This window comes from Pinus tabuliformis, chromosome 4_2, assembly GCF_031772625.1.
Source record: "Pinus tabuliformis cultivar Carrire ecotype Pingquan chromosome 4_2, CPIR1, whole genome shotgun sequence".
Classification (NCBI taxonomy): Eukaryota; Viridiplantae; Streptophyta; class Pinopsida; order Pinales; family Pinaceae; genus Pinus; species Pinus tabuliformis.
The window spans coordinates 1,021,770,546-1,021,793,834 of record NC_142304.1 but is presented as its reverse complement, the minus strand read 5'-3'; the positions used below and the strand labels follow the sequence as shown (position 1 = coordinate 1,021,793,834).

The 23,289-nt window shown below is 39.6% G+C and overlaps 1 protein-coding gene across 1 annotated transcript in view; it reads left to right on the top strand.

Moving 5' to 3' along the window:
• Positions 1-5,011: 5,011 nt before the first annotated feature.
• The window catches only part of MAP1C (methionine aminopeptidase 1B), a 308,081-nt gene continuing 289,803 nt past the window's right edge, over positions 5,012-23,289 (top strand). Inside the window, exon 1 of the mRNA XM_089424489.1 lies at positions 5,012-5,446. Coding sequence (XP_089280615.1) covers positions 5,347-5,446 — 100 coding nt within the window. The 5' untranslated portion in view covers positions 5,012-5,346. The remainder of the gene's footprint in view (positions 5,447-23,289) is intronic.

Below are 23,289 nucleotides of genomic sequence, written 5' to 3'. Positions count from 1 at the left end.
TGCCTAAAAAAGTGTGGGAAGAACAGGTGTGTACATTTTGCAGAATTTAAGAAGTGGAATCGAAAAAACAATTTATTTTAGAATGTGATGCATTCAAAGACATCACAAAAAGTTATGAAAATATATTAGCATAGATTTCTTTTCACATTGTCTTTTCAGCTAAAAAATTATTGGAAAATAAAACCAACTCATCATCAATTTAAATAAAATAAAAATTGAATTACAAAAAATTAAAAACAAAAAACTAATCATCCTATAAACATTTTTGATTGTCAGAAACATTAAAATATCATTTCATTTCATTTTATCATAAACCATTTTTAATCTTGTAAATGTTAAAATTTGATGCGAGCAGTCAATATGGAGGAGTTAGATGAAATTGTAAAATCCATGAAAAAGGGTACAGCTCCAGATCCGGATGGTTTTACAATTGAATTCTACCAAGCGGGATGGCATTTCCTGAGAGAAGAAATTCTGGATCTGATAGAAGAATCTCGAATGAACCAAAAGGTATGGCCTGCAATTAACTCTACCTTTTATGATTTGATTCCTAAGAATGAAAACTTGGAAGATGCTAAGGGTTTCAGACCCATTGCATTATGCAATGTAATTTACAAGATAATAACAACTTTAATAGCCAAAAGATTGAAGCCCATGCTGGACAAGTTAATTTCCATGGAACAAACTGGTTTCGTTGAAGGAAGACAAATCCTTGATGGGCTGGTAGTGACCCAAGAGGTTATCCATTCTCTAAAAATGAAAAAACAGAAGGGTATGATGATTAAATTAGATCTGCCGAAGGCCTATGATAGATTGAGTTGGAAATACTTAGAAGAAGTCCTTGAAAGTTTTGGTTTTTGTAAGAGGTGGATTAACTGGATTCACAGTCTAATTTCAACTCCGAATTTTTCGATCCTTGTAAATGGCTCCCCATCAAAAGCCTTCAATGCTTCTAGAGGCATTAGACAGGGTGACCCGATATCCCCATTTCTTTTCATACTGGCTGCAGAGGGCCTGGGTAGATACATTAAGAAAGAAAGAGCAGCGAATAACATTAAGGGATTGAGACTTTGGGGTAATAACCTGCCAATAACTCATCAACAATTTGTTGACGATATCATGTTATTCGGGGAGCCAACGGTTAAAGAAATAAGGCAGTTGAAGAGGATTTTAGACTTATTTGCAGAAGCCTCGGGTCTGGAGATTAACAAAGATAAGTCCCGTGTGTTTATATTTAATACTATAGAACAAATCAGAATCCATCTCACAAGATTGCTGGGCTTCAAACAAGGAGAGCTTCCTACGAAATATCTGGGGAATTTACTTGACTTCACTTCCAAAAAGTTGAAAAATTGGCAAGGAGTGTTGGATAAACTAAAGAATAAAATGATGAATTGGGCCTTCGGAACTCTAAATATAGCTGGAAGGGTAGTGCTGGCAAAATCGGTTTTACAAGCCATTCCCATTTATCCACTGTCAATAATGGCAGCCCCATCAGGTGTTTGTGCAAAGATTAGGGAGATCACGAGAAAATTTATTTGGGGAGGGACAGCACAACGTAAAAAATGGGCCTTAGTTTCCTGGAATCACTTAATGGAAAGAAAGGAAAAAGGAGGTCTAGGTTTGCGGGACCCAGAAAAGCTGAACAGAGTGTTAGGTGCAAAGCTCTGGTGGCGATGGTTAAGAGGGGGCAATGACTTATGGAAGGCTATATGGACACACAAATACAATATGCCAAATACAACTGAGGACATTTTGAGATTGAAGGAAACTCCGAAGGGGTCAACAATTTGGGATTTAGCTTGGCAGAATAGAGATATAGTAGAAAGACATGCGTTCTGGGAAATACGAGGAGGTGAAGAAGCCAACTTCTGGAAGGAGAGATGGCAGCAAAAGGAAAGGATGAACAGAATTCAGAATGTCCATCAATTACAGGACAAAATAGGGAGAAATCAAAAATGTGTTAAAGACAATTGGAAGGCAGATGAATTTAGATGGAATCTGGAGGAAATGGATAGATCCAAAAGAAATGGACAATGAGCTAAATAGAGAGCAACAGGAAGCTTTCATGAAAGAGGTTAACTCCTGAAAGATAAAAGCTAGAACAGGAAAAGACATTCTGAGATGGGGAAACTCTGCGAAAGGATCCTTCACAGTCAAAGAGGCATACTACTTAACTGACTCCCAGGTTATAAATGAGGAGAATCAAGAATGGATGATAATCTGGAAAAGCAACTCGTGGCCGAAAATATCCCTGTTCACATGGCTTGCAGCCAAAAATAAGATCCTAACATGGGACATAATTCAAAAAAAAGGTTTTAGCGGTCCATCTAGATGTTGCCTTTGTAAACAGGATGAGGAAACGCGAGATCACCTCCTTATTAATTGCATGTTCACCAGAAAATTATGGCTGGACACTAGAAAGATATTCTGTAAAACCGAGCTAGTCCCCGGGGATATCAAGGCAATAATCTTTCAATGGCATAAGGAGAAATACCAGTGTAAAGTGGTGCGCAGAGCTTGGGACCTTATTGTGGGATTTGTGTTATGGATGATATGGAAGGAAAGGAATCGACGGATTTTCCAGGACAAAGTGAAGAAGCCGGAAATTGTATGGAGAAGAGCGATTAATCTCATGAGAGAAACAATCCTATCGGAGAAATGGGAGGTGGAAGATTGGAAGACTGATTCAATTGAGGGAGTAATCCTAAATAATTTAAGTTTAAATTATGAAATGGTTTATCGGAAGCAGGAAAAAAGGCATGGAGAACGAACTCAGAGTTTAGACAAATTCAGTTATCCCAGGGAAAATTTTATCAAATTGAACTTCGATGGTGCTTCAAAGGGGAATCCGGGTAATGCAGGATTTGGAGGAATTTTTCGTGATGATAAGAAGAAGGTTAGATGGATTTATGTTGAATGGGGTGGGGAGATGACGAATAACGAGGCTGAACTCTGGGCGATTCATCAGGGGTTAAGGATCGCAATCAGAAATGGCTATACAAACGTGGAAATTGTAGGCGATTCGCAGATGGCGATTGAGATCATGAAAAAACTAAATAACGGTAGAGACTGGGAACAAATTACCATCAATTGGAGAACCGCCGGAATTGTACAGGAGATAGCGGAATTACTAAAACGACTGGAATACAAAATTCTCTACCACGCCAGAAGAGACGGGAATCGTGCGGCCGATTACCTGGCGAACTGGGGTTGCAGTGGTCAGGGTAGCTTGGTGGACAGCTAATGGACAGCGGTGCAATACAAGAGGGATTGGGCGGACCTGGCAAACATAATAAAAGATGATCATGATCAAGCCACGAACGAGAATTCTGGAGGTAATCAATAGGATTGATGAATGGGTTGGGAGGTCCCAGATAATAAATGCAGGTAGGTACAGTCAGAGGAGTGGTATGATGAAAGCGCAGTGGACATCATCCAGGCGGCCCGTGCGAACGGTATTACCGGATCAGCACTACCGCACCATAATTAATCAGTGCGATCGGAGAGGGTGGTCGAACGGCTTGTTAGAGCCTCGAATCAGGAAACGAAATCTAAGTAGGATGGATAGGAAAGGTAACAACGGGGATAATAAATGGCGATGGTACAACACCAATATAGAAACTCACCCCGAAAGCGGAAATAGAATAAGTATTCAGAATGTAAAGATAAGACATCAATTCAGACTGTTTGATACCCAACGAGACGAGATCAGAACAACGCATAGGTTACGATACAGGAGAGCTTCTATATCGCTGTGGTATCTTCCTCGTGTCAGCACTAGAGCCGACATGGAAACTCGAACGAAATCCAGGGTGACGGAAGAGCAGACGCTAGCTGATGAACGAAACAAAGATAGGAAGGGTAAAATGATTGCAAAGGAGGAGGGGCCGGCAGAGATCCTTGAGATAACTGACGACTCGGAAGATGAATATCCTTGTCGGGAAAGGAACAGAGCCTATTCAGCAAAAGGCAAAGCCACAGGAGGCTCGGTTAACGCTCAGATGGCGGAAGATCAGCCAACATTACCAGTTGAACGGGTCAGGCGGTATGGCAGAGGAACGGGAAACAGAGGAATGGGAGGTAGAAGAATGGATGACAGAGGACCGGGTAACAGAAAGGTCGCGGGCGGCAGGAGAGGCCGGAATCAGAGCAGAAGCCAAGGGGAAAGAGAAGAAAAGACGGAGCAGGAAGCGGGGCCCGCAAAAAAAGCCAGAAGGTCGATGGAGAAAAGGATTCGCCAGGCAGAGAGAGCCTACCAGCATAACACTAACCCACATGTCAGGCGACTCATACAGAATTTGGAGGAGGAAGCTCTGCAGGGCCAATTTGACTCCGAAATGGAGGATTGGGAATTCCTGCTGCATGATCCCGGAAACACCAGAGGAAGGATGTCTCTGTTTAAACAATCTCTGCATATTTACTGGGTTATGAAGCGGTTATTAGCAAAGGCCCTTGAACAAGTTGCTACTGAAATGGAGGAGATAGCTCAGGGAGGTCAGGAATGGAGAAGGGAACTGAGATTCATACACATTTCCTTAGAGATGCAGGAAAAGAAGTTGGATGAATTACAACAGATGCTGAAGGGAGAACAACGGGGCGCAGATGGAGAAGCTAGCCAACAACCAGGAGTTGAAGACGATTGAGGAAAGATATGTATAATTTTGAGAATGAATCTACATAGCTTAGTTAACTGCAGATTTTTGAATGCTTTAGATAAGGAAAATTGTTTTCTGCAAACTAGTAGAATCAGGAACTCTCAGGACTGATAGTTTATCTTGCTGCGACATTTAGACTTTGGACTTTTTATTTTTGGTCTGCCATAAAAAACTTGAGATGGCAAAATACTCGGTTTCCCCAAGAGGACGAGTTATTATTTTTTGATATCATGTACTCATGTGATTTTATATAAGTAATAGAAAGAGAACCACCCCAACTTACAAAATAAAAATAAAAATTCATTTCATAAAAATTAAAATATCATTTCATGTTTTCGTTAATCCATTTATTCTATTCACGTTAGTTAAATTTCTCATTGCAATACAAGGGCTCAATAACTCCATGTCTGCCATTTTATCCAGTTACGAAATTTCGTTCAGGCCAATTAGTTTCGAACACTAATGCCTGTCAAACTGGTCTAGCTCATTTTCAATATTTGAATAGCATCTGAGCTTTTTCAATATTTGAATAGCATCTGAGCCGGGGATTTGTGAATACCTTAACTGCAATTAACTATAAAGTAATGGTAGGAGTTAGCATGAGCTGAGTTGGATTCACTGCATTGAACCCACCATCCCTTAATTGGTTTAGTCCAAAGATTTGTCATCCCTTCACTGATTCAGTCCGATGGCTTCCTTGCTGTTGTCATCCATCATTGGAGACCCGCTGACTCGCACAAGTATCCAACCTTTCTCCACAGTTCGACACAAACTGGCTTCACAGCGAGGTGTGCATTACTGCTTTTGAATCCTGTTTTAATTTTAGTTTGTATTTTCATTCAAATTTTGATGTTTAATAGCTTGCTTGCCTCCGTGGGCGTCAGCCATATCCTTTAATAGATGGATAATTAACCTGTTCATCTGTGGGAACTTTGAATTATACATACCCACATGATGATTCCTAAGAAATCTACACGTTAAACCTCTTACAGGGACTTCACAACTAGTAAAACACATGCCAGGTTATAGTGGTTTCCTATCTGTTTTATATGTGTCCAATATCACTGTGACAAATCCGCGTTGTCCTGGAAAATGCTTATTCATATCTTTATTTTAACAGTATCCGATAATTGGACTGGTCGATCACTGAGTCTTTGCCAGATGTGAAATAATGTTTATGTGGCAAACACCGGTTCTGTTCCCTTATGCTAATGCGGTCTTTGTAGTGGAGGCCAGGTGCAAGCTTTGAGAGCTTAGTTCCCAGGTTCGGCTGGCCGCCCGACCTGGCTTAGGTTTGGCCAGATTCCAAACCCTGACCCGCAGAACCAGTCTTAACTGAACTTCTGAACCTTTTCTCGACAAATGCAACAAAACATAACATAAAAGAACATTTTAATAGCAAAACAAACAGTGCATGCTTCAATTATTTGAATTTCTGGTTAATATGTATGGTTCCAAGTATAATTATAAATGTTCCACATACTCAAACTCTTTCGTCAAACTTTCAAACATTTTTCGAGATCCTGAACTTTCCGAATCTTCCCCTCTTTGAGACCCTGTCGAACTTTTTCAAACCTGGTATATGGTCTTGGGCAACTTTGACGAATAGATATCCCTCGGTCAAACTTTCAAACATTTTTCGAGATCCTGAACTTTCCGAATCTTCCCCTCTTTGAGACCCTGTCGAACTTTTTCAAACCTGGTATATTGTCTTGGGCAACTTTGACGAATAGATATCCCTCGGTCACTGCATAGCAGCCTAAGATTTTCTGATTGTAAATCTGCTATTGCAAGGATTTCTGTACCCTCTTCGATCATTCACGAGTAAAGAACAAGAAAGGAAAAAGGAAAATAAAAGAAGCAACAAATACAACAATTGGCTAAAAAGATGAAAGTTGACAACAAAACGATACCATTACACAAATATAACCAATACGATTGTTCTTGAGAAGGTACTAGATAGATGCTTATGTGGAAAAGAACCTAAATAAACAGGTGTAAAAAGTTGTTAATGTTCACGGAGAAATGAATTCTGCTGTAATAATTTTTGGAAAACATCTGCAGAAGCAGCATAAAACCTCACCAGAATTGTTTACTTATTCCTAAAAAAGTCGCCTAAAATTTCCTGAAATAATAGCTTGAATATAATTACCTTGACAACCTCTTCATAGGTTTGGTCTAATGCTTTGATAATATTGTCTTGATCCAGGGTTTAGCGTATGAAAAACTTTGAAACATACAAATCAGTCGATGTCAAAATTGGTGATGTTTGACAGAACGTAAGAATAGCAGCTAACAAACATTTCAGCAAAAGATAATATTGTAATCATTACAAAAACCCATTGGAAAGAGGGTCTTGTTTGGTTGGCCGTAAGGTTCAGTAAACAATGGCGGCATTGGCTGGATTTACATCCACAGCCCAAGTGCCAAGCATGATCGATGTGCAGTTTGGAGAAACACTGGCGGCTAGGCCACAATAAAGTCACACTTGCCCATCCACCATGCAGGAGGGAGCAAGCCAGCCAGGAGTTGACCCTTGGTCATCCTCACAAGAACTTCTCCAAGTTGCTGCTAGACCATAATAAGACAGGGATTTTAGATCAAAACAAAATATTATACATAAATATATGGAACTAAAAACGCAATTCACAATTTTGAAAATAGTATCGGCTGATAGACATTTATGTATACGACATCTTTGAAGACCTAAGTCAGGATGATATGAGATGAGGGTGAATTGAATGTTATTTCATCACCTTGGAGCTCCATTGACATAAGTATTGATCTGTTTCTTATTCTGTTATACGTCATTTCTACCAGCATTTGACTGATTGACTACCATCAATAGAACAGTCATAAGTTATAACTAACCATGGGCTAGGGTTGGGTCTTATTGCATATAACACCGCAAAACACAGTGCCTAGAAGAATCCTAAGAAATTGCCGTATCCACATTATAATGATTCATCTGAAATATAGGGGACAACCTTAAATCATCATCTGGATTTTACAATTTTGACAAAACTCAGTCTTGTAGGCCAAACAAAATCAAGGGTCGCTAAACCAAGTTTGAAAGCTTTAGACATTAGATACAAGTCTATGCTTGAGGTGAGTGGTCTCGTAGACGTGACTTCTACGAGTCTTGCATCAAGTATGGCATGCTTACTTATAGAACCAAACTGCTGGATCTAGAGAGAAATTTCTCTAGTTTGACTTTATTTGGCAGTGTTTGTAGAGAAGAAATTTTCCAGTTTTGGCACACCCCTTCAAATGGAGTTAAAATATTTTCTTGCTTCAAAGAAACCAATCAACCTTTTAGATTTAGATGAACTCATTTTAATGAACGGCATGGAGAACAAGGAGAGAAGCTATTGGCTATTAGGTCACAATTTCCTTTTGCCTTTACTGGAATGCTGTTGATGAACACCTGCAAGCAACAACTATTTGATGAGAGACATTACACTGGTAGATGTTGAATTTTGTAGCTATGGTTGGTCTTCATAATGTATCATTTGTACATGTAATGATGAAAAATATAAATTATATCTGTAAAAGAAAAATTATATGAAGCATGTTCTTCATGCTTGCAAGAAAAAGAAAACTATTTATTTGTTTTTATTCAAAAGAAATATTATAAGGCATGTTCTTCATGACCTTATCAAAGTGGGAAAATTTGAAAATTTGAATTAATAATTTTGCCTCCACAAGAGGCCAAGTCATCCCTCCAAGAGTCATGTTGGCCTGCCGACGAGACACACCCATTCGCATGATTGAAAGGCTATAAATAAGCCTCTTCGCTCTCCCCCAAGGTCACACTTAGGATCACACACTCAAGCAATATGTCTCTGCAATCTACAAAGGTATTCAAGGAGTCTAGGAGGCCAAATTTAGAAGCATAAGAAGTATTCCTACTGCCCTTGCTCAAGCAAGAATAGGAGGTTGAGATCAGTGTGGTTTTTGTGGCATATCTTTGAGGAAAGGGGTCGAAACCCTGTGGAATATCTCTAAGGAAAGGGGCTGAGACCCTGTGGCATATCTCTGTGAAAGGGGCTGAAACCCTGTGGCATATCTCTGAGGAAAGGGATTGAGATTTTTGTGGTTGACTTCTGTGGAAAGAGGCCGAAGCTTTGAAGCATTCACTTTATGGAAAGAGGATAGTATTCTCTTTGTGATCAAGTCAAAATTCTTGTAAAAGATAGACCACTGTTGTTGGAAATGCTTAGAGGGGGCTGAATCTATATTTCACTTACAATTAGTTAATTTTTCTTTACAGAGCATTAATTATCATTAACATTAGATAAAAATAAACATTCATCAACGCCATTCAACAATGCACAATAATAAAAACAGTAGACACAGGGATTTTTAGGTGGAAACCCCTTCGGGGCAAAAACCACCGAACGTTTCTTAATATTTGTCTTTAAAAGATTTTACATCAAGTTTTCAACTCTCACTGAAGGAGGCTCCAACCCCCTGATTTACAGGCTCCAACTAGAAGGACGCTCCTACGCCCTGTTTACCAGTTATAACTGGAAGGATGCTCCAACACCCTAGTTTTCAGGCTCCAACTTGATGGATGCTCCAACACCTTGTTTACCAATTGCTACTCGACGGACTCTTCAACGCTCTATTCAAGCTACAACCTTCCCTAGCACCACCCTGCCACCATGAAGTGTTCTCAGGCTTTAACCTAAAGGAAACTTCACTCTCCTGCCTTGCACTACCCTGCCCCCTGATCAACTTGCTAACCACATTTCACAATTTTCAGTTTGGATCCACCTGTGCCCTAAATCAATACAAAGAAACTGCAATACAAGAGAACTGCAACACAAACTCTGTCAATCAAATCTGCCTCTGCACATCAAACTCTAATTGTTAATATTAACCACTTTTATCTCTGTCCAAACTGCATATCAAACCCTAGCTGCTGAACAACTCTTCTCTGTTCAATCTTAGTAACCAATCTGATCGCTACACAATTGCTTTTGCTCAGACTGTACTGCAAAACCCTAGTTTTCATAAAAGCAATCCATACAATGTTGTCATATCACTGTCATCATCATTGTCAAAGAGAGACTGTCAAAACATCTCTGTCATCACGACTGCCAAATCACAATCATCACTATCAAGTCATGACACCATCATTGTCACAGTGACAAAAATATTGTCATGCCAACTGTCACTGTATATCAAATGTATTCTCATATAGTTTCTTGCCACATCAAGGGTGACTCTGTTGGAAATATTGATAGGGGGGTGAACCAATATTTCTTTTCAATTGCTATTGTTTACCAGTTAGATCACTTATAATTAGAACACAAAATGAACAATAAGAATAAATACTTTTATTAACTTCTTCTTTACAATAAATTCAATACAATATAATGTAGGGCTTCAACCATAGATGAAGACACCAATCTTCAATTTCCCAGGCTCCAACCTGTATTTTGCCAAGCACCGACTTGGACTTCCCAAGGCTCCAACCTTGTCACTTTGAGGCACCAACCTCTAGGGCTCCAACCCTATCTCTGGTACAAGCTCCAACCTGGTCTCTTGAGGACTCCTATCCTCTAGGGCTCCAACCCTATCTTCCAAGGCACCAACCTTGTCTCTATGAGGCTCCAACCTCTAGGGCTCCAACCCTCAACTTCAATTTGTCAAGATAAGTTTGATGATTGTTCACGGCTCCCAATATCTTCTTCAACGAGCCCTGTCTATCTTCAACAATGCCTCCTCCAAATCACTTCATCAATGACAACCTTGTCTTCTTAGAAGGTGTCACCACAACTCTTCATTTCACCCAAACAAACTCTCCAAGGTCACTTCATGATGACTAATGCATCATGGTCTCCAAGATTAACTCCAAGGACAACTAGGGCTTCTCAACAATGTGTCTACAATAAGCTGCACTAAGCCTCAAAGTCTGCACCAAATAATTCTTCTAAGGATTCTATAATGTACCTCAACACTTGCTACTTCAAGGATGCTTCAATATGTCTGCTACAAGGATATCTTCAAATTGTCATCAACAAACTTCACTATCCAAAGGCTAAGTTCTTTCCTTCAAAGTTTGCTCCAAATAATGACTATAATCCTAGATCGAATCATAGAGAATAGGACAGGTTTGATCCCTCCACAGGTGACTGCTTCAAAGGACAGGTCTGTTCACAATGCCGAGGTGACTGCTTCAGAGGACAGGTCTGTTCACAATGTTGAGGTGACTGCTTTAGAGGACAGGTCTGTTCACAATGCCGAGGTGACTGCTTTAGAGGTTTGCGATATGCTTACTTCCAAGAAAAAACTCACAAACACTTCAATGCTGGTGATGTCTTCAACTCCCTTCAGATGTAACCTTACTCGGTCTCCAATGATGTATTGCTATCACAGATGTACACTTGCTGTCACAGGAGTATCCGAATCACACAGTTCCGAAATATGGAGCCTCGTTCTGAAACTTTAATTCACTGTTCCGAAACCTTACTTCACTGGTCTGAGGTCATACAGATCCGAGGTCATATAGGTCTAAGAATTAATCTTTTCATAGGTTCGAGGCTTATTCCACTGCTTGGGAACCTGTCCAACAACGAATCCGAGCTACAACCCTTCACACTGGTTCAAAATTCTGTTTTGAGGTATAGTCCTTGTCGCAGGTTCTGTGGTATAGCTCTTGTCACAGCTGCAAGTCCGAGTGTATCAACTCTAGATTTTTCACCCAAACAAATCTTCAAAAAACTTCCTCGGTGTCCCTAGTTCACGAGGTGTGAACTGTGATATATCTCTGTATCTCCTTGACCGAAATTGATGAGGGAGAAATGAAGTTTGAACTCTTATTTATATGGATTCGATTTAGAAATGAGGGGACGTGACTAATGGAGGGAGGTCGACTTGAGAGACAGAGCATAGGTCGACTAGACTCAAAAGTTATTTTTCTTTGTATGGGTATCAGAGGTTTGGGTATTAGAAGCTTTAACATGACACAACGTGCAAAACATGCGATATAGGAAAGTTCCAACGCAACAGACGCGATATTATATTAAAATGTTATGATAAAGCCAATCGGGTCTGCAACCATATCGATAATCGAAGATTAAGTCTTATCGGAGGTGCCATTTCAAAAGTTCTGATAAAGTGGCAGATGTGATTTGATAATTAAATCGTTATTAAATCAAGTCGGGTCCACATATCAGAAGTAGGAGCAAATCGGAGATTAGAGATCGGAAATTGGGTCGCAGATTGGGATCAGAGCAAATCGGAAATCGGAAGTCGGAGATTGGATGTTTTTGAGTGGTGACACACAATAAAACGTCGATATGATATTTCTCCTATTGGGTTTATTATATGCGTTGTGTTATATTTTCTTGTGAACTTTGGTTAAAAGGTTTCCAAAGTTTATTACTCTGATAATGGATTATTACTCAAAGGCCTGATTTAACTTTGGTTTAATATAAAGGATTAAAGTCACACAATAATATATGTCATCATATGGTCTCCAACCGTGTCATCATATGCCATCAAGTCCTTTATCAAGGATATCATAATATACATAAGGCTATGACATCTCATAAGAAATTTCACCACTAGGGCATTATGTTCAACGTGCATCTTAGGGCAACATCACGGATCACACGAATTTGCCATCACAACAATGCCATATTGACATCAATGACAACCTTGACCAACAGTCTCCCCCTTTGTCATTGATAGCAATATTTTTGCCCTTCAACATTCTCTCCCCCTTTGACATCAATGGCAAACGGGTGCCCAAGAACTCCCCCTATCAAGCTGCTTCTCTTCATCAATGATAGTTCTTCATAGATATGTTGCTCCCACTGTCATGGTGCTCTTGCTTAAATGAACTTGCTCCCCCTAAGCCTTTGATGCCTTCATGGAAATCGATGAGGTAGATGAGCAACCAACTCCCTCTGCCTGCATAAACTTCTCTAGCACTTCTTTTTGTTTTAGACAAGAAAGATTGTTGCCTTGGAAGACATCTTCAACAATGGTCCATCGAATGAGTAAAGGATTATGTTCTTCAATGGAGTTGCTCCCGAGAGATGATCTATCAAGCGATGATTGTCCATCAAGGATTTCATAGGGCTCTGTACGGATAGCTTCTGCAAGAATGGTCAAGGATCACAAGCTCCCCCTAACAGTATGCATGATCTTTTTGGCAGTCTCATCATCAAAATACTTGGAGTATCACATCTACCAAGGATGTACTCATTAGATCAACAACATGAGTGGATGTCTTGAGTTTTCAAGAGACTTTTGGATCCAATTTGCTTTCTTCTCCAAACATGTGTGACCTTCTTCTCTTGCTTGGTAGTCATGTTTTTAGCTTGGTTAGGGACCCAATTCAAATTACAATTACTAGCCATATGACCAATATTATGACAGTTGTAGCATTCAGTTTTGTGCATAAATGAGGAAGCATAATTTCCTCCTGCAAAGTTGCTTTCGGGAAACTGATGGGGATGATTATATTTGCCCTTATGGTATGCCCTACAATCCTTTGCCATGTGCCCAAAATTTGTACAAGAATAGCAATAACCAAAAAATATAATTTGGTACCTAGAGGGTGGAGATTGCCTTGATTTACTTCCAAAGTCATGTTGTTTTGGGATCATTTGATGATATCCATTTCCTCTTGCATTTTTGTTAATTTTAGGTATGTTCTATGCTTAGAGCAATTTATTTCAATTTTCACAGTGGCAATCACATCAGCATTAAAATAAACTGCAGATAGAACATAAACATAAATCGCCGAAGACAAGTCAAGACAAGAGGACACAAGATGTGGCGCTAGCAATGGACAAACCTCAATGTGGGGAAACCCTTGATCAATTCTTCTTATATGTTCTTCAATAGTTCAACAGAGAGAGAGAGAGAGATAGTACGTTTACAATAGAAGTCAACACATTGACTTATCTAGATAAGAGCATAGATCATCCCTAAGAAGATGATACATGAGATCAGTTGAAGACATGATGCTTCAACTAATTCTCCAAGGTGACTCTTTCACCTATCGTTGTTCTGCATTTCGTCATCATGCTGCACCTCACTGCGCTACACCATGCTGCACCCATCATCACTATGCTGCATCTCATCACGCTTCATTAATCATGACTGTACCCATCACTGTACTGCATTATGTTCCATTGCAACACCATGTTGCCATCCTGACCTATGTGTTGGCTGCACCTTGCATGCTTGTTGTCCCTTGCTTGCTTGTTGTCCCTAGCATGCTTGTTGTCCTTAGCATGCTTGTTGTTGCATGCTAGTTGTCCCTTGCATGCTAGCTGTAACATTGCATGCTTGGTGTATTTGCTGCTAAATACCATACAACTGTCCCAATGTTAGTTAGCTGTCCCTTGCATGCTGCTCTCCTTCGAAGATAGATGCTTTGGTTGTTTCGACAGTTCCTGGCAATTCTGGTAGTGCCAGGAACAACCGAAACTGCCAGGAATAGCGGGAACTGTCGGGAACTGCCGAAACAGCCGGAGCATTTGTCTCCAAAGGAGAGCAACATGCAAGGGACAACTAACTAACATTGGGATAGCTGTATGGTACTTAACAACAAATACACCAAGCATGCAATGTTACAGCTAACATGCAAGGGACAACTAGCATGCAACAACAAGCATGCTAAGGACAACAAGCAAGCAAGCGACAACAAGCAAGCAAGGTGCAGCCAACACATAGGTCAGGATGGCAACATGGTGCAGCAATGGAACATAATGCAGTATAGTGATGGGTACAGTCATGACTAATGAAGTGTGATAAAATGCAGCATAGTGATGATGGGTGCAGCATGGTGCAGTGTGGTGAGGTGCAACATGATGACGAAATGCAACACAACGATAGGTGAAGGAGTCACCTTGGAGAATTAGTTGAAGCATCATGTCTTCAACTGATCTCATGTATCATCTTCTTAGAGATGATCTATGCTCTTATCTAGATAAGTCAAAGTGTTGACTTCTGTTGTAAATGTACTATCTCTCTCTCTCTGCTAAACTATTGAAGAACATATAAGAAGAATTGATCAAGGGTTTCCCCACATTGGGGTTTGTCCCTGGCTAGCGCCACATCTTGTGTCTTCTTGTCTTGGCTTATCTTCTGCGATTTATATTTATGTTCTATCTGCAGTTTACTTTAATGCTGATGTCATTGCTAATCTGGAAAAGATATTGAGCTAACTGTGAAAATTGAAATAAATTGCTCTAGCATAGAACATACCTAAAATTAACAGATTTGATAAACTTGCATACTTTGTGCTCTTGTCCCTTCACAACAAATTCTTTTGGTTGAGACATAAAGACATTTTCTTTCAAATCTCCATTCAAGAAAGCAATTTTTATATCCATTTGATGGACTTTCCATCCATTTTGAGCTAGGAAGGTAAAGAGAGTCCGGATGGCAGCCCATTTTGTTGTGTGAGCAAAAGTCTCCTCATAGTTGACCCCTTCTTTTTGTGCAAAACCTTTTGCCACAAGCTTTGCTTTATGCTTGTTAAGTGAGACATTTTCTTTATACTTGTCAAGTGAGCCTCTCTCTCTTCTTCGCACGTGTGGCAGGAGGCTGAATTTCTGGACTGTTCGTTGGACGAAAATTTTAGGGCTACAGGGCAGCGTTGACTATTGCTGTTTGACCAAGTTTTGACTTCGATCATGAGGACAAAATTTTGATTTTTAGAGGCTACATTCATTGGCACAAAAATCGAGGTGATTGGGACAATTTGACCAGGGTTGACTTCAGATTTGACCGCATAAATTACTACAATTTTTTCTCACTCCTTTGACTAGGTTGACCGAACTGTTTGGGTTGACTTTGACTCTCTTGGAAGGCTGAATTAATCTGCTATTGACTGAGCTGCTTGGAGGAAATTTTGGTGCTTCTTTGACCATCGTTGACTTTCTGGTTAGGGCTACAGTTGACTGTTGATTTTGTCAGGACTGTTTTGAGCAAGTTAATTTGATATTTGTACTCTCTCTCTCTGTTAAACTATTGAAGCATAATATGAAGATTTGATCAAAGGGTTTCCCCACATTGGAGCTTTTCCCTGACATCCGCCATATCTTGTGTCCTCTTGTCTTGGCTTGTCTTCTGCACATGTTTTTATGTTCTTTATGCATTTACTATCAATGTGTTTAAGTTAATGTGATTGCTACTAGATATAATTGAAAATTGTCATTGAGCTGGTAAAGAACATTGAAGTAAATTGTGCTAAAGCATAAAACATACCATTGTTATCTAAAATTAACATGGTCTCAGACCTCAGGTGAAGAAAAAGCCCAAGCAAGAGTGAGGAAATACAATCACTAAGGGAAGCTATTGGACAAAGACTTGGAACTTGTCCCAACGATGACTACATCTTACTTCAAATCTGAGGACAAGCTTAAGGACAAATCCGACTATCATGCATGGAAAATGTCTCTAGATTTGACATTGGAAGAAAATGATGCCATGGTCTATGTCAAAGGAAGAGTAGTGGAGCCTCCTTCAAATGCATCCATAGCTGCACAAACCAAGTACAAGAAAGGTGAGGTTAAAGCTAAGAAAATTATTGTTGATTCTATACACAAACCTTTGGTTGCCTATATTTCTGATTTGGAAACATCTACAGAGATGTATGACAAGTTGTTTGGGATGTTCAAAGTAAATAATGCAAATCAAGTTCTGTTTCTCAAGAACAAGTTGAAAGACATCAAGAATCAAGATGGATAGAGGAGAATCCATCCAATCCTACTTCATGAGGATTACTGAGATCAAGAATGATCTCCAATCTATTGGAGAAGTCATTGGTCAAAGGGAGCTCACTCTTATTGCACTTGGAGGCCTTACAAGAGAATGGGACGTGTTCAACACTACCATCCTCAACAATGACAGGATTTCGGGATTTGATGAATTATTGGCTAGATGCACTCAAGAAGAAATAAGGATGATGGAAAGAGACAAGCCCTTAGATGGAAACAATCCTACTGCCTTCCCCGCGCATACTAAGAGAAAGAACAATGTTGGTCCTAGAAGACAAGGTCAAGGGTTCAAGCTGGGATTCAAAGAAAGAAGAAAAGGAAGATGCTTCAATTGTAACAGCTTTGGCCACTTCGCTAGTGAGTGTCCTCACAAGAAGGATACTCCAAGAGTCCAAGAGATGATGACAACAATAACAATAACTACAAAGACAATTACAATCAAAGGAACAATAGGTTCAACAACAAAGGAAAGAGGAATGCTCCTGCTGTTCGAAATGGAAATGGTCGTCCTCCAAAGAAGTCGAGGATCTCCAGGTATGAAGAAGTTAATGTTGTCAAGCAAAAAGAACTTTATCTTATTTCTTCCCTCACCACCGCCTCTCCTCTGGATACATTGGATCATTGGTTGATTGATAGTGGTGCCTCAAGACACTTCACTGGGTACAAAGAAGCTCTCTCTAACTTGGTTGAAAAGAAGACGAATATGGAGATTATACATGGGGATAATGCCATTTATTTCGTGAAAGGAATTGGTACCATTACTCTTCACTTAAATTAAGGTCAAACCCTTTATTTACAAGAAGTGCTATATGTACCTGATCTGAAAAAGGATCTAGTCTCTATTTCTGCGATGGAAGATAAAAGTTTCAAGATGACATTCATTGATGGGAAGGTTCATGGTTGGCAAAGGAACCCAAGAAATGCATTCACTCTTGGATTCGGGGTTGAAGGTCTCTATCAGGTTGGAGGAAGTCCATTGGGAGCAATGACTTGTGATACTTCTCTTCAATCTGAACTATGGCACCGAAGATTTGCTCACCTTCATTTCAAAGCCTTACTTGATGTAAGGAAGATGGTCATAGGTATGCCTGAATTCAACTTAGATCATGAAGGTGTATGTTAAGGTTGTGAAGCTGGAAAACATACTAGGGTACCTTTCCCCTCAAGCGAAACTCAAACCACCGATATTCTTCAATTGGTTCATTCTGATCTATCAGGTATGTTGCCCGTGACATCTTTGGCTGGATATTTGTACTATGCTATTTTTGTGGATGACTTCTCTCGCAAAATGTCGATATATTTCTTAAAGAAGAAGGATGAAGTGTTCAAATGGTTCGGCTCTTTCAAAGTCTTGGTCGAGAATCAAACAGGGAAAAAGATCAAAATATTGAGGACTGATAATGGGACTGAATATGAGTCAAATGAGTTCAAAGACTATTGTAGAGAAGTTGACATTAAGAGGGAGACCACTACTGCATATACTCTTGAACAAAATGGTGTTGCCGAAAGGAAGAATCGAACTGTCATAGAAGCCATCTGTGCCATGCTTCATGACCAAGGTCTACCGAAGTTCTTATGGGGAGAAGATGCGAACAATGTAGTGTATGTTCAAAACAGATGCCCACATCAAGCTTTGGACTTCAAGACACCTGAAGAAGTTTTCACTGGTAAGAAACCTGATGTTTCTCATTTTAGAATTTTTGGTTGTCCCGTATATTTTCATGTGCCGAAAGAGAAAAAAAATAAGCTAGACGCATCTGTGAAGAAAGGAATGTTTGTGGGCTACAATGAAACTTCAAAGGCATATAGAATATATGTGCCTGGTCAAAGGGAAGTTGAATTAAGCCATGATGTCACTTTCGATGAAGATTCTGCTCTTAGGAAAGTTCGAGATCTTCTTATCCCCAGGGAGGACAATGGTGATGCTGATGCGGAAAAGCAGGGTGAACCTTCGTCTGATGAATCGATGCTCGAAGTGGAAGGTTTGATGGATCCCATTGATCCACCTCCTAGTGAGCCCACTACTTCAAGAAAAAGACCTTTGTGGCTCAAAGATACTCTTGAAGGTGCCGAGAAACATATTTCACTGAGGGGGACATTTCGTGAAAGCAAGACGTCGAATAGGTTCCAAGGGTAATTAACTGCCATGAGTACCTTTGTACAATCTAAGCCTTGTACATTCAGAGAAGCCATGAAACACCAAGTTTGGAAGTATGCGATGAACAAGGAGTATGAGTCGATCATGAAAAATGATGTGTGGGATGTGGTTCCTAGACCTAAGGACAAGTTTGTGGTCACTTCAAAATGGCTCTACAAGATCAAACATGGAACTGATGGGAGTGCTGAAAAGTTCATGGTCAGATTCATTGCTCGAGGCTTCTCTCAAAAGGAAGGAGTAGACTATGATGAGATATTTGCACCGGTTGCCTGATATACCACCATTTGTTTAATTATAGCCCTTGCCGCTTCGCAAGGATGGAGCCTACACCAGATGGATGTCAAAACTGTTGGAAATACTGAGGGGGGTGAATTAGTATTTATTAGCAATTAGCACTTTATTAATCTTTTCAGAGCATTAGTTAATCTTCAGTTATTATTATTATTGTTCAGTAAGAGCAGTAAACAACAATGCAACAATAGAGACAATAGGCACAAGATTTTTAGGTGGAAAACCCCCTCTGGGTCAAAAATCACCGAACAATTTTCTAATAAGTTCTTTAATCTTAAGCCCCAACTGAAAAGAAAGCTATGACTTCCTAGAACTCTAGAAAATAATTCTTCTCCAGCTCCCACTGGAAGGACGCCCCAACGCCCTGGTATTATCAGCAGTCAGCGGAATGGATGCCTTAACACCCAAGTGAGCCACAACTCACCCTAGCACCACCCTACGACCCTGAAGTGTTTATAGGCCCCAACTTGTAAGTGACTTCATTCACCTGCCTAGCACCACTCTACTACTCTATAAAGACAAAAATTAAATACAAAAGTGTGGACTCCCATACCAGGGACAATGATCCACATTACAATGATATTACAAAAATTTTCTTTGACTAATTGACACACTAGGACCTAAACCCTTGTCCCGATAAACTAAGAATCCTTGTCTCAGCAATAAACCAAAAACCTTCTTCCCAAACCAAATTTGCCTTCTTCAACGCTAGGCAATGACATAGACTTTTACAATTACATAGATGTACATTGTTTGACCTTAAATGACAAAATGACTTTCTTTACAAAGCTTACAATACTTGACTACTGTTGTTCTAATTGTTCTTGTTGCTGTGATGAACTTGCTGTAGAAGTGATAATGATTTGCTTTTATTCTTGATGCACTGATAGTTTGTCCTTTCACTGCTTCATTACTTGAGTTCTTCTTTAGTCTTCACTGTTTACTGATTGTGCCTTGCTTCCTTTGATAATGTGTCCACCCTGTCTTTAATGGTGTGGCTATATACTGAAATGAAAACAGTCCTGTAGGTCTCACTGCTTGATGGGTTGTAGTTGTTGGGAAAAATTCATTTCTTAGAGAGACAGTGGATGCTGTAGGTGACGAGAATGTTCTGCTCTTGAAGAGTGTTTATACCCACAATAGAGAATATTCCCAAGCGAATCCCAACTCCCAAAATAAAAGAAAATCACCCTTGATTACATGCAATTAGGCTTATGACAAAACTCTTGAACAATTTGGGCCTATATGTGACTGTACTTATGCCTAATACAAATCCAAAATGTAGATGGGAGTTATAAATTATCTTACCTGTGGATGCATCTCCACGTGCTTTCTTTTACCTGCAACAAAGGACACAAGACAAATCCAAAAGAAAAAGGACACAAGACAAATCCAAAAGAATATATATATATATATATATATATATATAAGGCTTACTTTGATGATGAACAATCTTATGCCTGAAGAGATGAAATGTTGTTGATAACGCTGGAGTAGTATTGACAGATCCTCAAAACAAATTTGCCTTTATTGTCTGAGATTCGTTGAAGTAAATGTGACGGATTGATCACTTACGACGTTTCTTCTCAAGCTACAAAACACTCAATTTTTATAACTGTTTCCAACAACATGAATGCTCAGAATAAATTCCTTAATGAGGGCCGAGAATCTTTAATGAAGTCCTGTCCCTGCAATTTGAAAAATGCCCAAACAAATCACCCAAAACCCAAGAAAATGAAATCCTGACTTCAGATTTTCGCTGGCACACAGAGGTCGAATTATTTCAGAGTGGTCTTTCCAAAGATATTCGTTGAAGCTCTATTTTTTGATAATCGTTTAGGTGTCCTTTTATAGATTTTTTTGATGAGCCGTTAGAGGACTTTGGGAGGGGCTTCTAATATGAACGTTGGGGATTAAAAAAAATGAATGTATTATTATTTTTTTAATAAATTGATTACCTTGAACCCTAAGCTATGATGTCGTTGACCATATAAAGGAGACAATTTATTTAAGATTGTGATGGATACATTTTAAAAAAAGTCTCCTAGGATGATGCTCCCATGAACCTAATTAATTACCCTTATTTTAATAAATTACTACCCCTTATTAATTTCTGTCCAGAAAAAATTTCAATTCCACTAAAATTTTTAAATCAATGATTGGCTTAGTGCATATGGTCTTGACTCTTACCTAGTTGTAAATTCAGTGATTGGTTTACCACCTTTGGATCTTGAAGTTATTCAACTTATATGTGGTGAAATTACGGTGAGAATTGTTGAAGAATCAAAGGCAATTAGGTGTAGTGTGATTCTTCTTGACTTGATAACAATTTGTGGAGTCTTTTTACTTTTCTTGTTAGTTTAATTTTCTTCTTCTTATTAATGTATGTGTGTACTTCATCAAACTGCTACCAAAAACATAAGAACAAGAACACAAGATGCTGGCTCTCTGCCAGGGCCAAAACCTCTCTTCTCTTGAGAGGAAAACCCTTTAGTAAGTTTCTCTTATTGAAGCTTTTTATTGATCAATGCCAAACCCTAGACCCTTGACTAGAATGTCCTCCAAGCACAAGTCAACTCCTTCCTCCTTTTTGCGCTTTGTTCCTCGACACTTCCTTCTTTCGGCACTTCGTTTCCCGGCACTTCGTCCTCCTTCCAATACAAATCCATACTTATGCCTAATACAAATCCAACATGCAGATGCTAGTTATAAATTATTTGACCTGTGGATGCATCTCCACGTGCTCTCTTTTACCTTCAAAAAGGGACACAAAACAAATCCAAAATAATATATATATATATATATATAAGCTAAGTCACCTAACACGGGGATTCGGGATTCGTAGGATACGGGGATTCGAGTGTCTGATTCGCACACGTTGACCCCCCAGAACAGGACACGTAGGATTCGTTATATATTATTTTATTAAATATATATATATTAAAAATTAGATATTTCTTACACAAATTCTAATTAATGATACAAATTCGTTGATTTCAAACATAGATCTTCATCTATAGCATGCATAGGACATACAAAATTCAAATACATGTCAGAGGTCAGTGGTCAAATAAATCATGATTCATAATTCATAAATGAAAGACAACTTACAACTACAAGATAGTAAGATAAAGACATTGACAACTGTAATTTTCTCATTAAGTCATCAAATCAAAATGTGTTACATAGGTAGTGCTAGTGAAGTGCCAATGGCAAATAGAAATAGAAAATATAAAACAACTACAGGTATACAAGCCTCAAGGCAATAGGTAGTCATCAATTCTTAGAGTCATCATCAGAATCAGCATCAATGTCCTCATCATCATGGTCACCACTGCTCTCCTCTGCATCCTCCTCCTCCCCTGTATCCATAGTCACCTCTGCATTTGCTGGTGTGGAGGATGACCCCTCTAAAATATCACTGTCATCAAATCTAACAGGCTCTAGCACTGGATCATTGAGATCCATGTTGGCCAATGCCAACTCAACACTGCTGTCCAGACCCATATCATCAGGAAAGACCCACATCCAGACCCATATCCAGACCCACATCTTTGTCTTTCCCCTCAACCACTCTTCTCTCTGCCTGTAAATAAGACGAAGGTTGGTGTGCACATACACCATTGTCTTTGCCCTGGACTGCTTAAGCCTGCTCTTCTTCACACTATACAAATTCCCATATGTGCTCCAATTCCTCTCACAACAAGAGGATGAAGTCACCTGAGAGAGGAGCCTCATGGCTTATTACTGAAGAGGAGGGCTTGTTGCCCCATGATTTGCCCACCAAGAATAGGGCTTCTTAGCCCCCCTGTCTCTAATCACATCATATCCTGCAAATCGACCAGTGCCAGTGGAAAACTCTGCAAAGGTATCCTCCACCTCATCAAGCAATGCTCTATCTTGAAAAACCCGTCTGAATGCCTCTTTCCTCCCTTGTGAGATTTCACCATCCATGTGAGGAGGGAATCTATGGGAATGTCCATCATTCAGCCACTCATGGCTGTAGTATTTTGGGTTCAATGAGTGACCCAAACAATGTAAAGGTGTATAATTCTTGTCCCATCTGTTGACAAGAATATCCTGTATAGTATCACATAAGGCCTTTGGTGATGTCTCATACACAGGGCACTTACTCTGTAGAATAATGCTCCTCACAGACTCAATCATGGAATCCCATCCCTCATAAACCTCTCCTAGGATGGGTTTGTCTGTATTTGCAAATCGAAGCAAAGAAATGATAGGGTCCATGATCTGAATGATTATATCTACCCTCTCCCACCAAGCATCATATAGCACTATGTCCTTCACTCTTTTAGAGGCTACTTGATCTATCTTTCTCCAAAAAGACCAAAACTCAGAAATAACCATGGACCGAAGAGCGGTCTTGACCTCCCTCAACCTCTTCAACATCATGAATGAAGAGGCAAAC